Source organism: Myxocyprinus asiaticus, chromosome 21 (genome assembly GCF_019703515.2).
Source record: "Myxocyprinus asiaticus isolate MX2 ecotype Aquarium Trade chromosome 21, UBuf_Myxa_2, whole genome shotgun sequence".
NCBI classification, from domain to species: Eukaryota; Metazoa; Chordata; class Actinopteri; order Cypriniformes; family Catostomidae; genus Myxocyprinus; species Myxocyprinus asiaticus.
The window spans coordinates 29,642,433-29,659,406 of NC_059364.1; the positions used below are offsets into that span (position 1 = coordinate 29,642,433).

Consider the following 16,974-nt stretch of genomic DNA (forward strand, 5'->3'; position numbering starts at 1 on the left):
TTTAAAAAAGACTAATCGGTGGCTATGGACTACGGTGTGCAAAGGAGCAGATGCAGGGCTGGTTAGATTGTGTACAGGACTCACTGAGAGTGGTCCGGAGGCCGGTAGGCAAGCAGTCTGGTGGCAGAGAGCGATGCCATTTCAGAGAGTGCATTAGGCTACCAGGCTCCCAGCACCACCTGGCCTTACAGCTTTCCGCAACAGATGTGGCAATCCTCTCCCACTGCCAAGTGGCCCAGGCTGGATGTATGGCCACCCCTAGCTCCTCCAGCCTTTAGATTAAAACCTGGCTGGGCCTTTTGACGGATGGAGGATTGGGGAGCCACTCGTAGCATGTGTCCAGAAGCCAGCACTGTGAGCATAATACACACAGTGCTGTGGCGCTTGAGGTTGAGTTGTGTTTCAATTCTATTTCTGAAAGCAAATCTCTGCCAGAATGGGGCTGAGGTTTTGTTCACTTTGTTGAGGATTTATATACAATAGTTGCAATATTTTTTTGAAAATGAACTGTGATAATGATTGTGAACGTGATATTGGAAATAATTATGGTCACATTATTTTGCAGCATTAGTTTGACACTGACAGATCTGGGATTAGTGAAGAGAGAAGCATAGATCCAACTACCTATTACCTCACTTGCCATTTAGAAAAATTTGCATGCAAACACTTAAACCCTTTCATTCATTCTTGAAGATCCTGTTAAAAACCATATATAGTATTTGCCAAAACAAATAGAAATCAAAAACCGTAAGTGTTCAAAAATACCCCACTCCACACATTATTTCCAACATCCGAAAATGTCTGAAGTAAACTAAATGTCAATTAAAGTCTTTACCCTCTTAACTTCCTACTGTATGTTCAAAATTTGATTGTCCATGATGACAACTTTAAAGTCAACGCTGTATATTTTTTACTTCCGTATGTCTTCAAAAACTTTCATCAAAATATATTAACTTTCTCTGCCTCTGAAACAACTTCCCTTTTCAATTTTATTCATGAATACCTCTTACTTTTCAACCCCTCCCCTCTAACCACCTGGCTCAATTCTGGTATGGAATGCTTACTTCTCAAAATTAAATAATTTCCAGAAGGAAAACAAAGTCCGTCCTATATTTTTTCTTGTTCAATATCCAGTTTACCTGGAAATGTGTCTGATTATGGAAGTAAAATGGGATTCAAACATTGCTGACTTTAAATGGGCCATATCACGTAAAATCGAACTTAGAAATAAAAGAGTTATGCACTATGTAGACATACTGTAACTTTCAGAACACAAAACTCCACTGATTTAAATCTAAGGTGCAAAAACAGCTTGTTGAAAAAAACGCAATGGTTGTGACATCACAACCAATATATGTCGATAACATTGGGAAAGTTTGAACAATGTTATGCTATTCCTGGCTGTGAGGAAGAACCCTTTCATAGAAAAGTCAGTTATGGCAATTATTCCGTTGTGTTCATAAAAAGGAGGAAGACTGTCACATTAATAATAGCGATAGCAATACATGTTTATAGGATAATGGATCAAGAAATCCACTCTTCTACTAATTCATGGAGATTCAACTCTAGTGTCATAAAAGGGCAAGAATGGACAAACTCTTAATGTCTTTCTTTGAAAGTATCACTTACTTGCAACCGAGAAGTTATTGAGAGGGTAGGGTAGATCTGCATCTTGTGGCTTCTCCTTGTATCCGATAAATGATCCATCAGTTTTCAGGAGGAAGTAGCGAGGTCTCCAATTCTTAATATATTCACCTGGAAAAGAAGATGAGATGGATTGTAATATATGAATGAATAATATAGATAAATGTAGAAAATACTAAAACATGACCTCAAACTATGTATTTAAATGAGTGCACAGTTTCTAACAACTCAACCGTAGCTTCACCATCCAGTACAATTGAGAACAAATGTCTCAAACTTTGCTTTGATATACTTCCAAAAAAAAAAAAAATGAAAACAATAGAACAAGTTATTTTCACTGAGAAAGCTTCTTTGTTTGGGGCTGCCACAAAAATGACTTTGCTTATGACTAAACACTGGGATTAAAATGTTAACATGTTTACCACTGCTAGTCCAGATGTCAGATACTGCATCACATGCCTTAAACCAGGGGCAGGTGTTAGAACAACCCAAACCAGGGCTGATAGCACCAAGTCGGCTAACAGTAAAATGTGCAGGGAAGTGCGCTATGGAGGGGGGCAGAGAATCCTCACAGGGGGGCAGCAGAGATACCTCTAACCTTTCTATGCTAAAGCCACAAAAAACAACATCTGCTGAGCAGCTGGTCACACCATATTATCATGCAAAACTTCTGGTGCAACAGCCTGTGCTATCTAATAATAAACAGCAGGATTACAAGGGTGTCAGCATCACTACGCAGGGGGCAAAGCCGCACTCACACACGGTCCAATAACAGGCTTCAAGAGTGATAATGTACATCACATCTGTCTGCTGAGTGAGGCATGCTGCAATCAAACACACTGCATTTTGCTCATTTCTAATTTCTTACACCGAAAAATGTAATTAAGTTAGAAATTTAGTATATCCTGAAAACTAAAAGTTGGTTGTTTGACAGCATTAATACAAGCCATGATCTATAACAAAACAGAAAATAATGTTGTTTGTAAGCGTAAGAAAAAAATTGCAGATTGTCTGTAACATTTCATAATCATACCATGTGACTAACAGAACACAGTCCATTTTTCCTTACAAAAATAGTTCACCCAAAAAATGACAATTCTGTCAACATTTACTCACCACCATGCCATTCAAAAGTTTTATGACTTTTTTCAAGGAAATGAAAGGGACAAAACCTATTTAGCAGAATCCGCATCACTCTATTCCATTCAATGAAAGCATATTGTGACCAGTGACTCTCAAACCCCAAAAAGCACCATAAATGCACAAATTAAAGTAGTTCACTATGTCTTATTAGTAAATGTTTTGTATTTTTTTTTTTTTACTGAAAATGACAGAAGATGATTTTATTTATGGGTGAAGCGTCCTTTAATAACTTATTATAAACAAACCTAGTAAAGCAATATTTCGGATTCAATACTAGTTAAGTTTCTGTGTAAATTTATATCCAATTTTACAACTTTATATAAAATTTTACAAATGCCGTAAAACTGCGATTTAAACAATTTACAGCTCAAATAACACACGTTTTACAGAAGATTTAATGTAAGTTCTTTTACTGTTTAAAATTATTCACCTTCAGCGCTCCACTCTTCCGAATTTTGTCATCTAACTTCCTGTTTGTTTTGAAGCTACTGAGAAGAGTCGATCAAAACTGATTAAGTATGGGAGCACAAAAAGTATTTTTCACCAAGAATTGATGGTGTGAGTCTACAGCACCCCTTTACTATGTGAAAATGCTTGTGAGGTGTTTATCTGTCACTGTACAAGTTTGTTTTCCAACACTCACAGAGGTAAATTGGACCTGGCATATCACATTCAGACAGCTATGACACTGCACTTTTTCACGATACAAGCGTTTTATTGTTATACGTGTAATTCTGCTTAATGTTTTATGGTTTCAACTGGTTAATAATTTGTGTTAAAATGTCTAGTCTAGTTGGCATGAAATTTCAAACAGGACAGCTCGTATTATTTTACATTTATTTTACAAGTTCATGACATTAAAGGAAATTATTTGTACTTTTTCAAATACATTTTTCACCCCACATTTTTAAGAGGCTTAAATGTGATTAATATAGTTGTAAACACAATATAAAATAAAACTTAGACTTTTATGTGTGTGTGTGTGTGTGTGTGTCTTCTCATCTGAACTATAACGTGATGGATGAGTGGCATGAGAAGATGGTCAGAGGTGTCGTACAGAGATATTTTTAATGACTTTGTGTTGTCTCTTGGAGTTGCCTCAATGTAACCTCAATTTGCTTTAAATTTTTAAGAAAAGGAGGGACGAGTCGGAATTAATCTTTTTGGTAATCAATATTACGCCACAAATGCTGTCGATTGAGCTTAACTTGTTTTGAACCCAGAATATACTTTTAATAAAATGAAGTAGAACAGTCCTAGGGAACCATTTCCTGTCTTTTGATGAGTCTAGAAAATATTATAATTATCCTTAACCATTTCCATCACCAAATTTAGTTTATTTTAGATCGTGTAGATCTTTAGTTTCCTATCATTTGGACTGGGCAAAACCTATTCATGCTGTTTGAGTGATATACACAGCAAAATGCTCTATGTAAGTGCACAAAATTAAATGAAGAGCTATCAGAACAGAAAACATCTTATTTTTATCCTTTCGTTAGACATAACACCACACAGCTGTTCAGTAAAATATGCTGAATTTAACCTCAGAACTAAACTGTTTAAAAGAGTTCTTATTTATTAAGATCGACAATCTGGTATTCACTAAAGCGCAGATGCGGGAGAATCCACGGACATGTACTTTCTCATTTTGAACTCCTGGTAATTAGCCACGATCTTCTCTAAGTGACACATGAGCCTTGTGACAGCTCTGATCAATTTTTTTCAGCAGAAGAGAAAATAAACAACATGTTCTATTTGTAACATCCACTTTAAGCATAATGACACCAGCTTCTCTTAATTAACACATCAGAGAAAAACACCTGCTCATGTTAATTTGAGGAGATGGAGGTCTTCGCTGGTATGCCTCAATGAGGACGAGGAATCGCTGGGTAGGATGGAACAGCTGAACAGAAGCATACGCCTTCCTATCGAAAGGTAAAAAATGAATGGAAATGGAATGATGGCAAAAAAATAAAAATAGGCTGCGAGTTGACATGTAAATTGTTTCAGCTGCTTGTCATATGAATCTTGCAATAATTTATCCATCCACTGACCATTGCATTTTCTCTAAAGATAAAACTTAACTGAGAGGCATTATTGGTAGTTAACAGAAGTGGTATGCTGCCTGAAGTCTTGGAGTCAGAAAGTCCAATACTAAAAAAGGTGGCCAGACATGTTGAGCTGTGGTGTTCATGTGGGAGACATAGGTTCGATTCCAGCCCACAACATGTCTTGATCCCATTCCCACAAAGTAAAAAATCCCCAAAATATAAATATATATAAAAAGTAAATCATAAAATACTTTTCTAAAGTTAGCACAAACTGTTCCCACAACATTACTCATGTCGTTGGAGGATCAGTTCCATACAAATGGAAAACATGAATAGAATTAAAGCAATGATCTGATCCTGGTGAGTCACAGTGTCCTGTTAAGCAGTGTAGAGCACAATCAATGTGCCGCTGACAGAGCCAGGGGTTGAACAGAAGGGGCTGCGTGACTAAAAGCAAATTTTGTTCGAACCCAGCCAGTGCTGTTTCATCAAACCATTTTCACTGGCTTCTCAAACATGAAATTTCTTTCCTTAGATCCAAAACAGTAGGCGGACAGTTGGTCTGGCAAGCACTGGTGATGCTTCTACCCTTAAGTTTCCAGAACGTTTGGTCAAAGAAAACAGTCCTATTGGTTACCATTAACATCCTCCTGAATATTCAGATGAGATTTCGACCAATATGGATTTTACAATGGGTGATTCATAAGTTAATACATTTGTTCTGTCTGAATCCTGAACATGTGGTTACAAACTTGCTGCCAAGCAGTATTGTAGAAGTTGTACGATGATATGAATCCTCCGACTAACAAGCTTGCAGATAATACCTGACCGATTGTGTGCAAATATGCAACAGGAACTCTATAGTCCCTGCCGCTCTGTTCCAATTAAGTTCTGAGTTCCAAATGGCTCCAATTGCACAATTAAAATATCATACTAAATGCCATTCAATTACAAGCCCAGATTAATTGTTCATTTGTCTGTGACAGCCTGATGGCTGTGGGATGGGGAATTGGAAGGACCACTTTCAAGACAGACGCGATCCTGAGCAAACTTCCCCCCAAAACATCCGAACCACTCCTGAGACTTGCAGAAGTCTCGCTGCCTCTGCCACGCTCATTCCGACATGATGAAGCTTTAGCAGGACAGGAGGAAAAAACAAGCCCATGGAACATGGAAAAACAAGGCCATTTGTTAATCAGCCCAAACAAGGACTTAATTTAATGCTTTGGCGGGAAGCGCTCTGCTTTGCAGATGGCTTAAAGATGGGCATGTGACGGGTGCCCTGGGACCGGCAGGCTGTTGCTTTCTAGCACACGCCGGGCACTCCAAGCAGCACCAGCGCGCCTGGGCACAGGCCCTCACAGCCGCTACAGTGCAGCCCGGGCACCAGCAAATGGTCGGAGACGTGGGCAGCATTAGGTGGTGTGGTATGGATGGAGAGAATGCGCAGGAGGGAGAGCTGGCTGGTTTTGGGGATTGGTGTGTGTTTTGTTCACCAAGTACCACAGCAGCTTGCTGAAGGAGAGCGCTGGAGTCAGTTTGGCAGTTTGGCAGAGATGGCTGCAGCATGGACACACTCACACTGACTCATTCACACACACAAACAAATACAGCAAACAGTTGCTCAGAGAAAGTATTGTCAGAAGTATTGCTTCTTAGTCTGAGCTATGGCCTAGTGGTTACTGCATAGACTTCAACATGTTGAGCTCTCATGCTCATGTGGAGACATGGATTCAATTCTGGCTGTGATCATGTTCCCATCCAATTCCCTCTCACTCTACCTCTAAAGTCCTGTCTCATCTCCACTGTCTCTATCAAATAAAAAGTGGGAAAAGACTGTAAAATCGCTACTTAGTAAGATCGCTAAAATGTGGTGCCCTGACGGAATACACTGTCACTAAGCAAAATGCTTTTTCACTGACAATATGACGGAATATAAGCTTCCTTTTAAAAATCATTTTATAGAGATTGCACTCAAAAAGAGCAATCTTTAGCTGATGAAATATTTCAGAACTAAGCAAAACTAGTCAAAATTATATTGACTATATAAATTTCCATGACTTTTAAAATTGTATTGTATTTAAATGTTTAATTTAAAGTTTTAATTTGCAAAATTCAAATTACATTTGAATTAATAAATTATCATTTCATTTTAAATTAAATTTTTCTTTAATTTTAAATTTCTCTGATATTTCCAGGTTTCCCATGACCATGGGAACCCTGATTACAAGTATAACATATTTTGAACAATTTAACCCCTAAACACATACCTCCAGTCTTCAGATACCCAAGACCTCATTCCGCCCCCGTACCTCATCCTTTTTTTTTTTTTTTTTTTTTTTTTTTTTTTTTGAGTTGTGCCCACACCTCTCTAATATTACTCAATCTTTCTTTTACAGTATAAATACTGTTACACAAAAAAATGCAAAAAATTGCAAAAAAATAAATAAACAAAAATTTGCTCACTTTTTCCCCGCAGCCGCCATATTTGTGACCATCAGCGGGAGAAAATAATGTAGGTGAATGAGAAAAACACCCATAAAATTATTTCATGAAAAAACATAAAAAAATGCTTTTGAGCCATGCAAAGTCCCAGGAAAGGTGTATACAGGTTTGACTTTCGCAGACATTTAAATATATTTTATCCACGTTTTATCTCCGTATGCTGGCGAGCAGGTTTGGGGAGTAACGGATTACTTGTAACGTGTTAGGTAGTCAGGATACAAAAAATAGGTAACTGTAATCTTCTTACAGTTACATAAAAAGCCAACATAATTAGATTACAGTTACATTTAAAAAAAAAATGGGATTACTGTCAGGATTACAAGTTTTAATTTCTGACAAAAGAAATAGTGAATTTTCCAGACATAAAGTGATACAGACAGCTGTTTGTTTTAGATGCGCGTTCTCTTCAGGTTCTCTCTCATGGCTCACTTGAGTCAGGAGCATCTCCTAATGTCGCATGCGCAAATAATACCTGTCTCACATCAGCACTCTGCTCTCGGGGCAAACAGCTGCTTCACTGCGATGGCCACAGAAGAACATGCCTTTTTTTCTTGAAATTTCAACATTATACACTCTTTAAAAGAGAAAAGCGAAACAACATCAAAGTTCAGTGGAATTTATGCCTTCCAGCTGTGAAGATGCTCTCATTATCCAACAACCTGAGAATTTGAATGTAATAAGAGCCACAGAGAAATCACATTAGCTAGGTTAGTTAAAATTAGTTAATATTAAAATGTGTTAAAATGAGTTAGCCTTAGTGCTCAAAGAAATCCGTGGCCCTCATCATTTGGCGGGAGCAGGAATAGCTGCCAATATTGACACGATTTGCGCATCATTGGTGTTACGACATAGAAATCCCCTGGTTTGCATGGTCGCAAATGTGAACTGTACTATATTAGCCAGGACGTCCTGTATGTTGTTCCGTTCCAAATTCAAGCTGAAAAAATGACCCCTTCCCCAGGTCAATGGTACTTAAACCATCATCAATTAAGAAAAAAAAGTTTTTAATACAACAATACAAATATCAACTGAAAAAATACCCCTGGAAAACCTGCTATGACTTCTTCTCCTTTTTCACCTCTCATGATTTTGCATCCCTGATCATTACTAACAAATCCAAATTGTACACATACATACCAAATTAACTGAAAATGTGTTTTAAGTTCTTAGGAAAGAAAGTTCAGTGAAGAATTTATCTGATTTTGATCAATTATTGTTGAGATCAGTTCAAATGTCTGGGTGAGCGAGACATCTTGACAAATGTAAAATGTTCAACACTTAGAGTAATTAGGAATGTCACTGAAAAGACACACTCAAAGTTTAAATCTGTTTTGATCTATTCTTTAAAACTACATTTTGTTTTCTTTTTGGAATCAAAACTTATTTTCCACTTTAAAATCCTCCATAAACAGAAACAGAAACATAGAAATCAGCCATAAACTGTTGGCTGGTGATGTTTGACTTTGGATCATGAGCAAGAAGAGGAAAGACACTCTCCAGCATTTAATAATGAAAATAGTAACGATGATGATGATGATACCATGTGATCTACCTATTGAATAGCATCTGAAGTTAATGAATAGTGTAAATTACAATTGCCTATACACACTGTTTTTGAATCTGAGGTCTATCCTGTAAGATTTAATGTTAATGTTTAATGTTAACCAAGACATAATTCAGTGCATCTGTTCTACTTACTTTGCTTTATGAGAAATTTTATTTTTCTGTAGCAGACAGAGAACTCACCTAGTTTTCTTGGTAGGGTGCAGTGTCCATGTTTCTTTTTCTTAGATATAATAACAGCTACAACAGTACTCCTAATATTACTCAGACATGTTCTGTTTGCATTCAAGGCATAATTTAAAGTTTTAGAGATCATATTGATTTTATCTTGACTTTATTTACATATGTGCCCTTGTGGTAATCAAAAAGTAACGAAAAGTAATCTGATTACATTGCTTTCATATTGCTGTAATTTGATTACGTTACCGATTACATTTATTGGTAAGTAATCAGTAATATGTAACGGATTACATTAGAAAGTATCCCTCCCAACCATGTTGGCAAGTCTGATGTGTGACTGGCGAGTCCACACGCCTACCGGTACATCACCGTGAACATAATTCAGAAGTTACAAATGTTTGTGTTGTTTTATGCTCTGATTTGGTCAAAATATTACAAAACATTTGTGATAATCCCATCTGTATGAATGTAAGAGCTGCTTTTAATTCATGAAGAAGAACACACAGAAAGCAACCGAGGCATATTAGTGTTAGTCTGGTGGTGTAAATAAAGTCTGTGCTTCATGATATTAGTATATACACATTAGTTATGTACTATATATTCACATTATAGTGCTTTTTATTCATTATAATGTGTTACAATTATGACATACCTCTATACAGCCTGGGTGTTATGAATAACATCGTCCTATGTGCATTTCCAGTTTAATTGTATCCGACTCAATGTTAATTATCAATTATATTAAACATAGTTGACATGTGTATAGATAACTGACATGTCTGAATAAATGAGGAAAGACCGTGCTCTTTGCTTGACTTTGGCTAAATGGACCCGTGCCACTTAAAATATAAACTTTATATAACTTTATATATACCTTTATTGAAAGAAAAATTTAATTTTGCCTCTGGTAATTAAACAGCAGTATCATCTTTTCAAGATTTATAAATAGCAACAACATTTTCACCGGCTTTGCCACATTCCACAGCGCAGCACATTTAAGTTATATGGAATTTTGGTCACAAACATGGCGCCGTGGTCATACAGTGACGTCACATGAAACAGGCGAATACCAAAAGTGTATTGGGTCATTAGAGACCCTAGGTATGTAATAGTGTCGGGGTTTCATTTTTTTGCACTTCCATGAATTACATTTTTATGATTATTTTATATCTATATAAATTTACTATCACAGGATGTCTGTTTGTTTATTACAAGAGAAATGAATACTATATTCATACAAATAAATACTAGATCATATTGATTTTCTGTGCACTAATAAATTATCAACAATTGTGAATTAGTATTCCATATGCATGTACATGGACATATTATACTTAATTCTTACTTAAGGTGACCCTGTTCTTTCAGTGACTGACTTTGACAATGCTATTTGATGAAGAAACAATATCGAAGTAATAGCAAGTACAACACATGAACAGTTGATATGACTATTGTTATTTGGGTGTACTACTGAAATTATGTATGTTGTGCATCTATTTAGACTCAATAAATGCCAGAGAAAATACTTGTGTAGTTATGTGTTATGTGTGGCTCGATGTGTTTTTGACAGCCAGTTGCATATCATGAAATTTCAGGGTGAAAATAATTGCTGTTCTATATTTGTCCTGATTTGTTGCATTTTCTCTTTGATATATGAAAAATAAAACATCAAAATATATCAAATATGTTTTATTCTATTATTTTCTAACTGTCTTGAAAAAGATTTGAAAATTTGACACTATCTGGGCATTTTACAGGCCCATTTGTAATAGATATAAGTGCCGGGTCTCTAAAGACATGAATTTGTAAGAGCGTTTAGTGAAATTCCTTTTCATTTAATGGTTAAAGAAAATTCACAGCTAGACTGGTCTCAGCATTGGTCTGGTGGTAAAATACAGACCACAAAAAAAAAAATGGGAATTTTAAATAGAAAAAAATTGGACAACTGACTTTCAAATGACTCAACCAGTTCTTTATGTAACTGTACTTTGTCAAACGTGACTAACACCAGGACAGACTCAGACATGCTAATCAGCTCCACTGGACGGTGATGCAGCTGTTAAGTTGTCAAATGCAATTTTAGGGCTTAGCCAAGGTGGGGAGGAGTAAAACTGACAATACTTAGTGGTGGCAAAGCTCCAGGGATTTGCAGTATTTTTGCCTGAATTGTGGGCAAAGACTGATCCCCTTACAAAGACGGACGTCATATCACCTAAGAAAGCCAGACACAACAAGACAGATTGGTGTCTGATTCACCATTGTTATACTGACAGAGAAAGCATAAACAAGGGGACGTTACCCCACACTTACACCAAGGTGACCCCTTAAGGACATTTTAAAGTGTATATAAGGGAAGAAAATTGCATGTGACCAGTCCTCATCTACCTACCCAATATATTACCTTTAGATATGCAGACTTTACATAGAATTTCAATTCTTGCATAGAGTTGCATGCCATTATTATCAATGTAGTGTCAACTCAGATAAAAACTGGATTTACATAACAGCAATCAGCAAATATTTCCATAATTAAGTCATGTGCTCTTTTATACATCAGAACAGGTAAGAACATTCAAGAAATGTTTAACCATGCTCATTCATAAAGGATGTGGCGTCGTGTCCGTCTGTGCAGTTTTTTTTTTTAAAATTGTTTTTATTATTGTTTTTCTACATAAACAGATGTCTTTAACTATTGTGACATGTTTGCATGCCTATGTGTACTGTCTGTGAGTGTGTGTCCTCTGTGTGTCCTCAGTGAGGACAGCAGGTTGAGCCAGTGGTGCTGCAGTCGTGGACTCGACATGAGGCTCTCAGACAACTTATATGCAATCCAGGGCTGGCTCAAGCCAATCCACTTAACCTGAATTAGTGTCATTAGACCACAGCAGGAAGGAGTGTCTGTATGGGTGTGCACATGGAGTAACCCTCATTGCATGCTAGCATTAGGAGTATGCCTGTGAGAGGGACCATACAGGCATAGAACGCCTGGGGTTTATGGCCTTACAAGCTAAAGAGTTTGAAAGTTTGAGAGTAACTAATGACTCGCTGGATACACATCACATTTACAGTGAAGCCTAACAACTGTTCAATATCTGTAGAACACACTACTTAAATTACATGTGTCACATACAGCATATGGGTAGCTGACGTGTCCTGAGGTGTGTCATGCTAAACTCCATCTAAAATTATTTTAATACATTTTTGGTAATTTTCTATAGTTATTTTACATGCAGATTTTATGAGCTCATAAATAACAAAAGGCTGTATGAAATATTTGTACTTTTAAAAATGCATTTGTCACCACAGGACCACATAAAATTATCTAATGAATGCAAAACAAGAATGAAAAAATTGTGAGAAAAAAAAAAGGATAAAAAAAAAAAAAAAATTTAAATATAAAATTATTCTAAATTTCCCCTTATACAGTCACATACATTTTAAGCTAAAATATTATATTAATAAGAATAAAAGTTAACTGACATCCATATATATCCATATAGGCCTACCATCCGTCTAAAACAAATTATTACAAACAAATTACACAAGGGGTAGTTGTTTTTGTTTTGTTTTGTTTTTTTTTAATGATTATGCAAAGACAACTCTAAGTAAACCATTTGTATGCTGGCTTTATGAAGGTGTAAAAACTGTGGCCCTTTCAAAATATGTCTCTGTTGTTTGAGCTTCCGACATGTCAACTTCTGGCTCAACAAATGGAGTGAATTTGGGGCACGACTACCTGTTTGTACAAACAATGCCATTTGGAAACAATTGTTTTTGCAATTCTTCTATGTGCCACTTTACCTTTACATTACTTGTACCATTATGTAAAATGGAGACAACAGTTCATCTCATGTGCCGCAGCCAATCTTCCCCAAGGCCGTTTTGTCTACATCAGGGACTCGTCTGTTTGAGTGAGGGCAGATGCCGGCTGCAGACCCCTGCATGACGGTAGTTGAGTCATGTGACTATGAGCGGCTAGAGAGCCGTCAGGCCGGTTGGGGATGAGGGAGGGAAACGATGGTGCCCAGGGACAGGAAACTCCCATGAGGCCTGCACAGATTTCAGTCCGCCAGCTGCACACAGCTTGCCCTCCTGGTGCTCGTCCAGCCCCCCAGCTGGTGCAGAGAGCTGCTGCACTGGGCCCGTACAGAGAGGCCATCCCGCTAACACACATACGCGCACATGAAGATCACACACAAACTCAAGTGTGTAACAGAATAACTCGAACATTCCACATCAAATTATTAATGATGGAGTTGTGCCTAAGGTTTAATCCTTTTACAAGAAAACACACAGCATTTACAGCAGAATTAGTTAGAATTGCTATAGCTACAAAACACTACAAAGCTCTCCAGTTAGCATAAAGCACATTTAGAAAATATATTTTTTTAATATAAAAAAGTATGCTTACATGTATGTTGCTGTAATATGTTTGTTTTTGTTATGTGTAAGATATATACATTAAATGATTTTTAAATCATAACATAATATGACAAGTATGTAATTCCTTTAGTAAAAAAAAACAAAAAAAAACTAGGATCAGCTTTTTAAAAAATACAAATGTTGAACATTTAATTCAAGGCCAACTCTCTTAACAAACCTAAGTACATCAGGCCATATACTGCCAGTCAAAAGTTTGGACACACCTACTCATTCTTTATTATTACTACTGTTTATTACTACCCACATTTTCTAATAATAGTAAAGTCAGTAAAGGAGTTCCCATGTATGCTGGGCACTTGTTGTCTGCTTTTTCTTCACTATCTGGTCCAATTCATCCATTTAAAAAATAAATACAAGTTTTGTTAGTTATTGATATTATTTTTTAGTTTTATAAAGAAATTCATACAGTATGTAGACATCATTTATATTTGTCTACAAAAATATTAAGCATTTAAGAACAAGTTTTTACATCAAAAGGTTTTTAAGATCACAAGAAACAAATTCAGTCGAGTGTGTCCAACCTTTTCATTGGTAATGTACTCCATTTGTTCTAGTCAAGTAAACTCTACAGTGTAGTAACATAAGCAGCCACTAGATGACACTGAACTACAGACACTGTACAGCCTGATGGTTCAGCATGAGTATCTGAACGAAACCGTGAGTTTCTCTTTGTGCCTGTTTTTGGGTGTGAGTGAGTGAGTGAGTGAGTGAGAGAGAGAAAGAGAGAGAGAGAGAGAGAGAGAGAGAGAGAGAGAGAGAGAGAGAGAGAGAGAGAGAGAGAAAATGAAAATGAGAATGAGAGAAATGTCAAAGTGACGCTCAGACAAGAGGGGTGCGGTGAGCCTCTACCTTTAAGAGAGATATATGCAACACTCATCTCTCCTCCAAATAACTAGAACTTTTTTGAAAGGGTTCTTTTTGTAAATGCCTCTTAAAAGATTATAGGGTGGCAACAGAAAGGCTTTATTACATCAAATGATGATGTCATGGTGAGTATTAGGATGAATCCCCTGAACCTGCCCTTCACCTCTGATTGTGTTTCCTCAATAAAATATGGCTAATTAATGATATTATTGGAGGAACTGGCAGCAACTTTGGTCGGTTAATCAAATATGAGCAACTGAACTCGATCAGACTATCCATTTTGCAATCTAATTTATCTGTCGCTCAAGTTAAAAGGGCTACATCATTTGCGGCATAATCTGCAGTCGTGCAGTCATCTTCAGTGGCTGCCTTCTTTCTAAAGCATTCCAAGATGCAAAGGAACAACCAAAGGTCACCTGAATTTTAAATGTTGGACAACACAGATAAGCACAGATACATAGAGCAGCCCCCAAAAATGTTTAAGCCACATTTAAAAAATGTATGGATGTCTTTGCATCATCTAACAAAATATCAAACGCAGAAGCATTTATTCTACAGGAACCTAGCACAGCATGCTTCTCAAGCAAAACAAAAAAAGTTGGTTATGTATTAAACAATAGATATACTGTTCAAAATTAAGACAAAAAGTATTTGGCACTTTTGTGTTTGGTTGTCAAACATTAGTGGAACATTTTTATGTTAATGTGATAAAATAACTTGTGGTTACTCTGATAGTACACTTGTGTGAACTTCAGTGTTGGGTGTAATCTGATTACAAAGTAATTAATGTAATCTAATTACTTTTAGTCCCCCAAAAAATAATGTAATGCATTACATTTTAAATACTTGTTTACAGATTACAGTTACTGACTTTCAGTAAAGTAATTACTTTTAAGTATATTACTTGTGCTAAAAATATGTATAATACATTTAAAATATGAATTCATATGTACATCTGTTTGCATTTCTATGACAAATGAAGGGTGTGCGACAATGAATGAGGAAGAAATATAGACAAAAACTTTTTCTAGAAGAAGTGATTTAGAAAGTAACTTCAAATTAAAATAATTAGTAATGTGATTACTTTTTACATGAAGTAATCAGTGAAGTTATCTGATTACATTTTAGAGAAGTAATTAGTCATTTGTAGTGGATATTATAAGTAACACCCAACACAGGTGAATTTTTAAGTGTGACACATTTTGGGGTCACTGTATAATGCTTCAAAGCCCTCTCTATCTCATGTCATAAAGCAAAATAAAAAGTATGAAATGCTCAACATAGCAAGTTAAGAATTATAACTGAACTTAATGTTCATTTCATGCCAATTGGACATAGTCCATAATGCTTGAGTGAGGGCAAGTATAGCGGGTCACACTAAACAGATCTGCTGTGAAGAATCCGATCCATGAATCATTCAGAATATGAGGCAACACAACAACGAAGAACTTCCCAACTGTTGCCATAGCAGCCAGAAAGGCGTGTCCCCCAGGAGCAGGGCAGGCGAGATTATTTTACACTGTGCCATTGTGAGGGGCCGCATTGAAAATACATGTGTGTGAGTGTGTGTCTGTGTGTGCGATGGATTACAGTGCTCTCCAGTGAGAGTAACGCTGCTCTCTGTCAAACCCTTTGAAGCCGAGATTAGATCAAAGGAGCTTTCTTGCCGATTTTATTGGTCCCATTTTAATGTTCATTTCAATTCATGAGACAGTCGGCTCAGAATATCAACAAGTTGCCTAAACCTGCTCACACACTGATGGGATTCTCATTATAGTCATAATTAATTCATCAAGTTAGGGCCGTCTCACACGGTGACTTACACATGTTACTGTAGCCTCTGGATCATGCATTATACATACAGGCTCCACACATCTGAAACTCAGGGACTGTTTGAAATGCAGTTTTTGTTATTCTAAACACATATTCAAATATGTGAGGATCATAAATCTATAATTTCAAACTGTGAATCATGGAGCTAGTTTTGTCCTTATGGGCTGAACTACAAAAGGTCGAACAACAAAGTTTCTTAAGAGGAATTTTCCATGTTAAATATTAGGGGTGTGACGAGATCTCGAGCCACGAGATCTCGCGGTATTAAAACGTGACGATATTTCTCGTTGAGTGTGAGGGTGAAATTAGCATAGAAGATGCCCCCACCACTTTTACATTGTTTGTGTGGCAGCATTTTAGGTACCCGGTGGAAACAATAAATGGCGACAGAGTGACAGACAAGACACGAACAAAGGCTGTGTCTCGTTTGGAAGGCTGCATCCTCCGGAGGTCGCATTTATCGGCTCGTCTAGTTTCATTTTTTTTTTTTTTTCTTATTTTTATCTATTGTCAATGCCTTTTATGTATATGCACTTAAATGTATACACCTGTTAACCTTTTTTGCATTCCCAATAAAAAATTATTTTTATTTTTTTTTAATGAAAGGAGACAGCCTCAATGACGTATGCGGCCGACAAATGCGACCTCCGGAGGACGCAGCCTTCCAAACGAGATACAGCCAATATGTAAGCACTGTAAGAAAATAGTGCCATACACCGCAGCTAACACAAGCACTATGCAAAGACAC

General features: G+C 36.7%; 1 protein-coding gene across 2 annotated transcripts in view; it reads right to left on the reverse strand.

The window, feature by feature from the left end:
- LOC127411771 (RAC-gamma serine/threonine-protein kinase) overlaps positions 1-16,974 on the reverse strand; it is a 165,806-nt gene that overhangs the window by 47,163 nt on the left and 101,669 nt on the right. For both annotated transcript variants that reach the window (XM_051647516.1, XM_051647515.1), the window contains exon 3: positions 1,630-1,755. In XM_051647516.1, the coding sequence (XP_051503476.1) occupies positions 1,630-1,755 (126 nt within the window). The remainder of the gene's footprint in view (positions 1-1,629; positions 1,756-16,974) is intronic.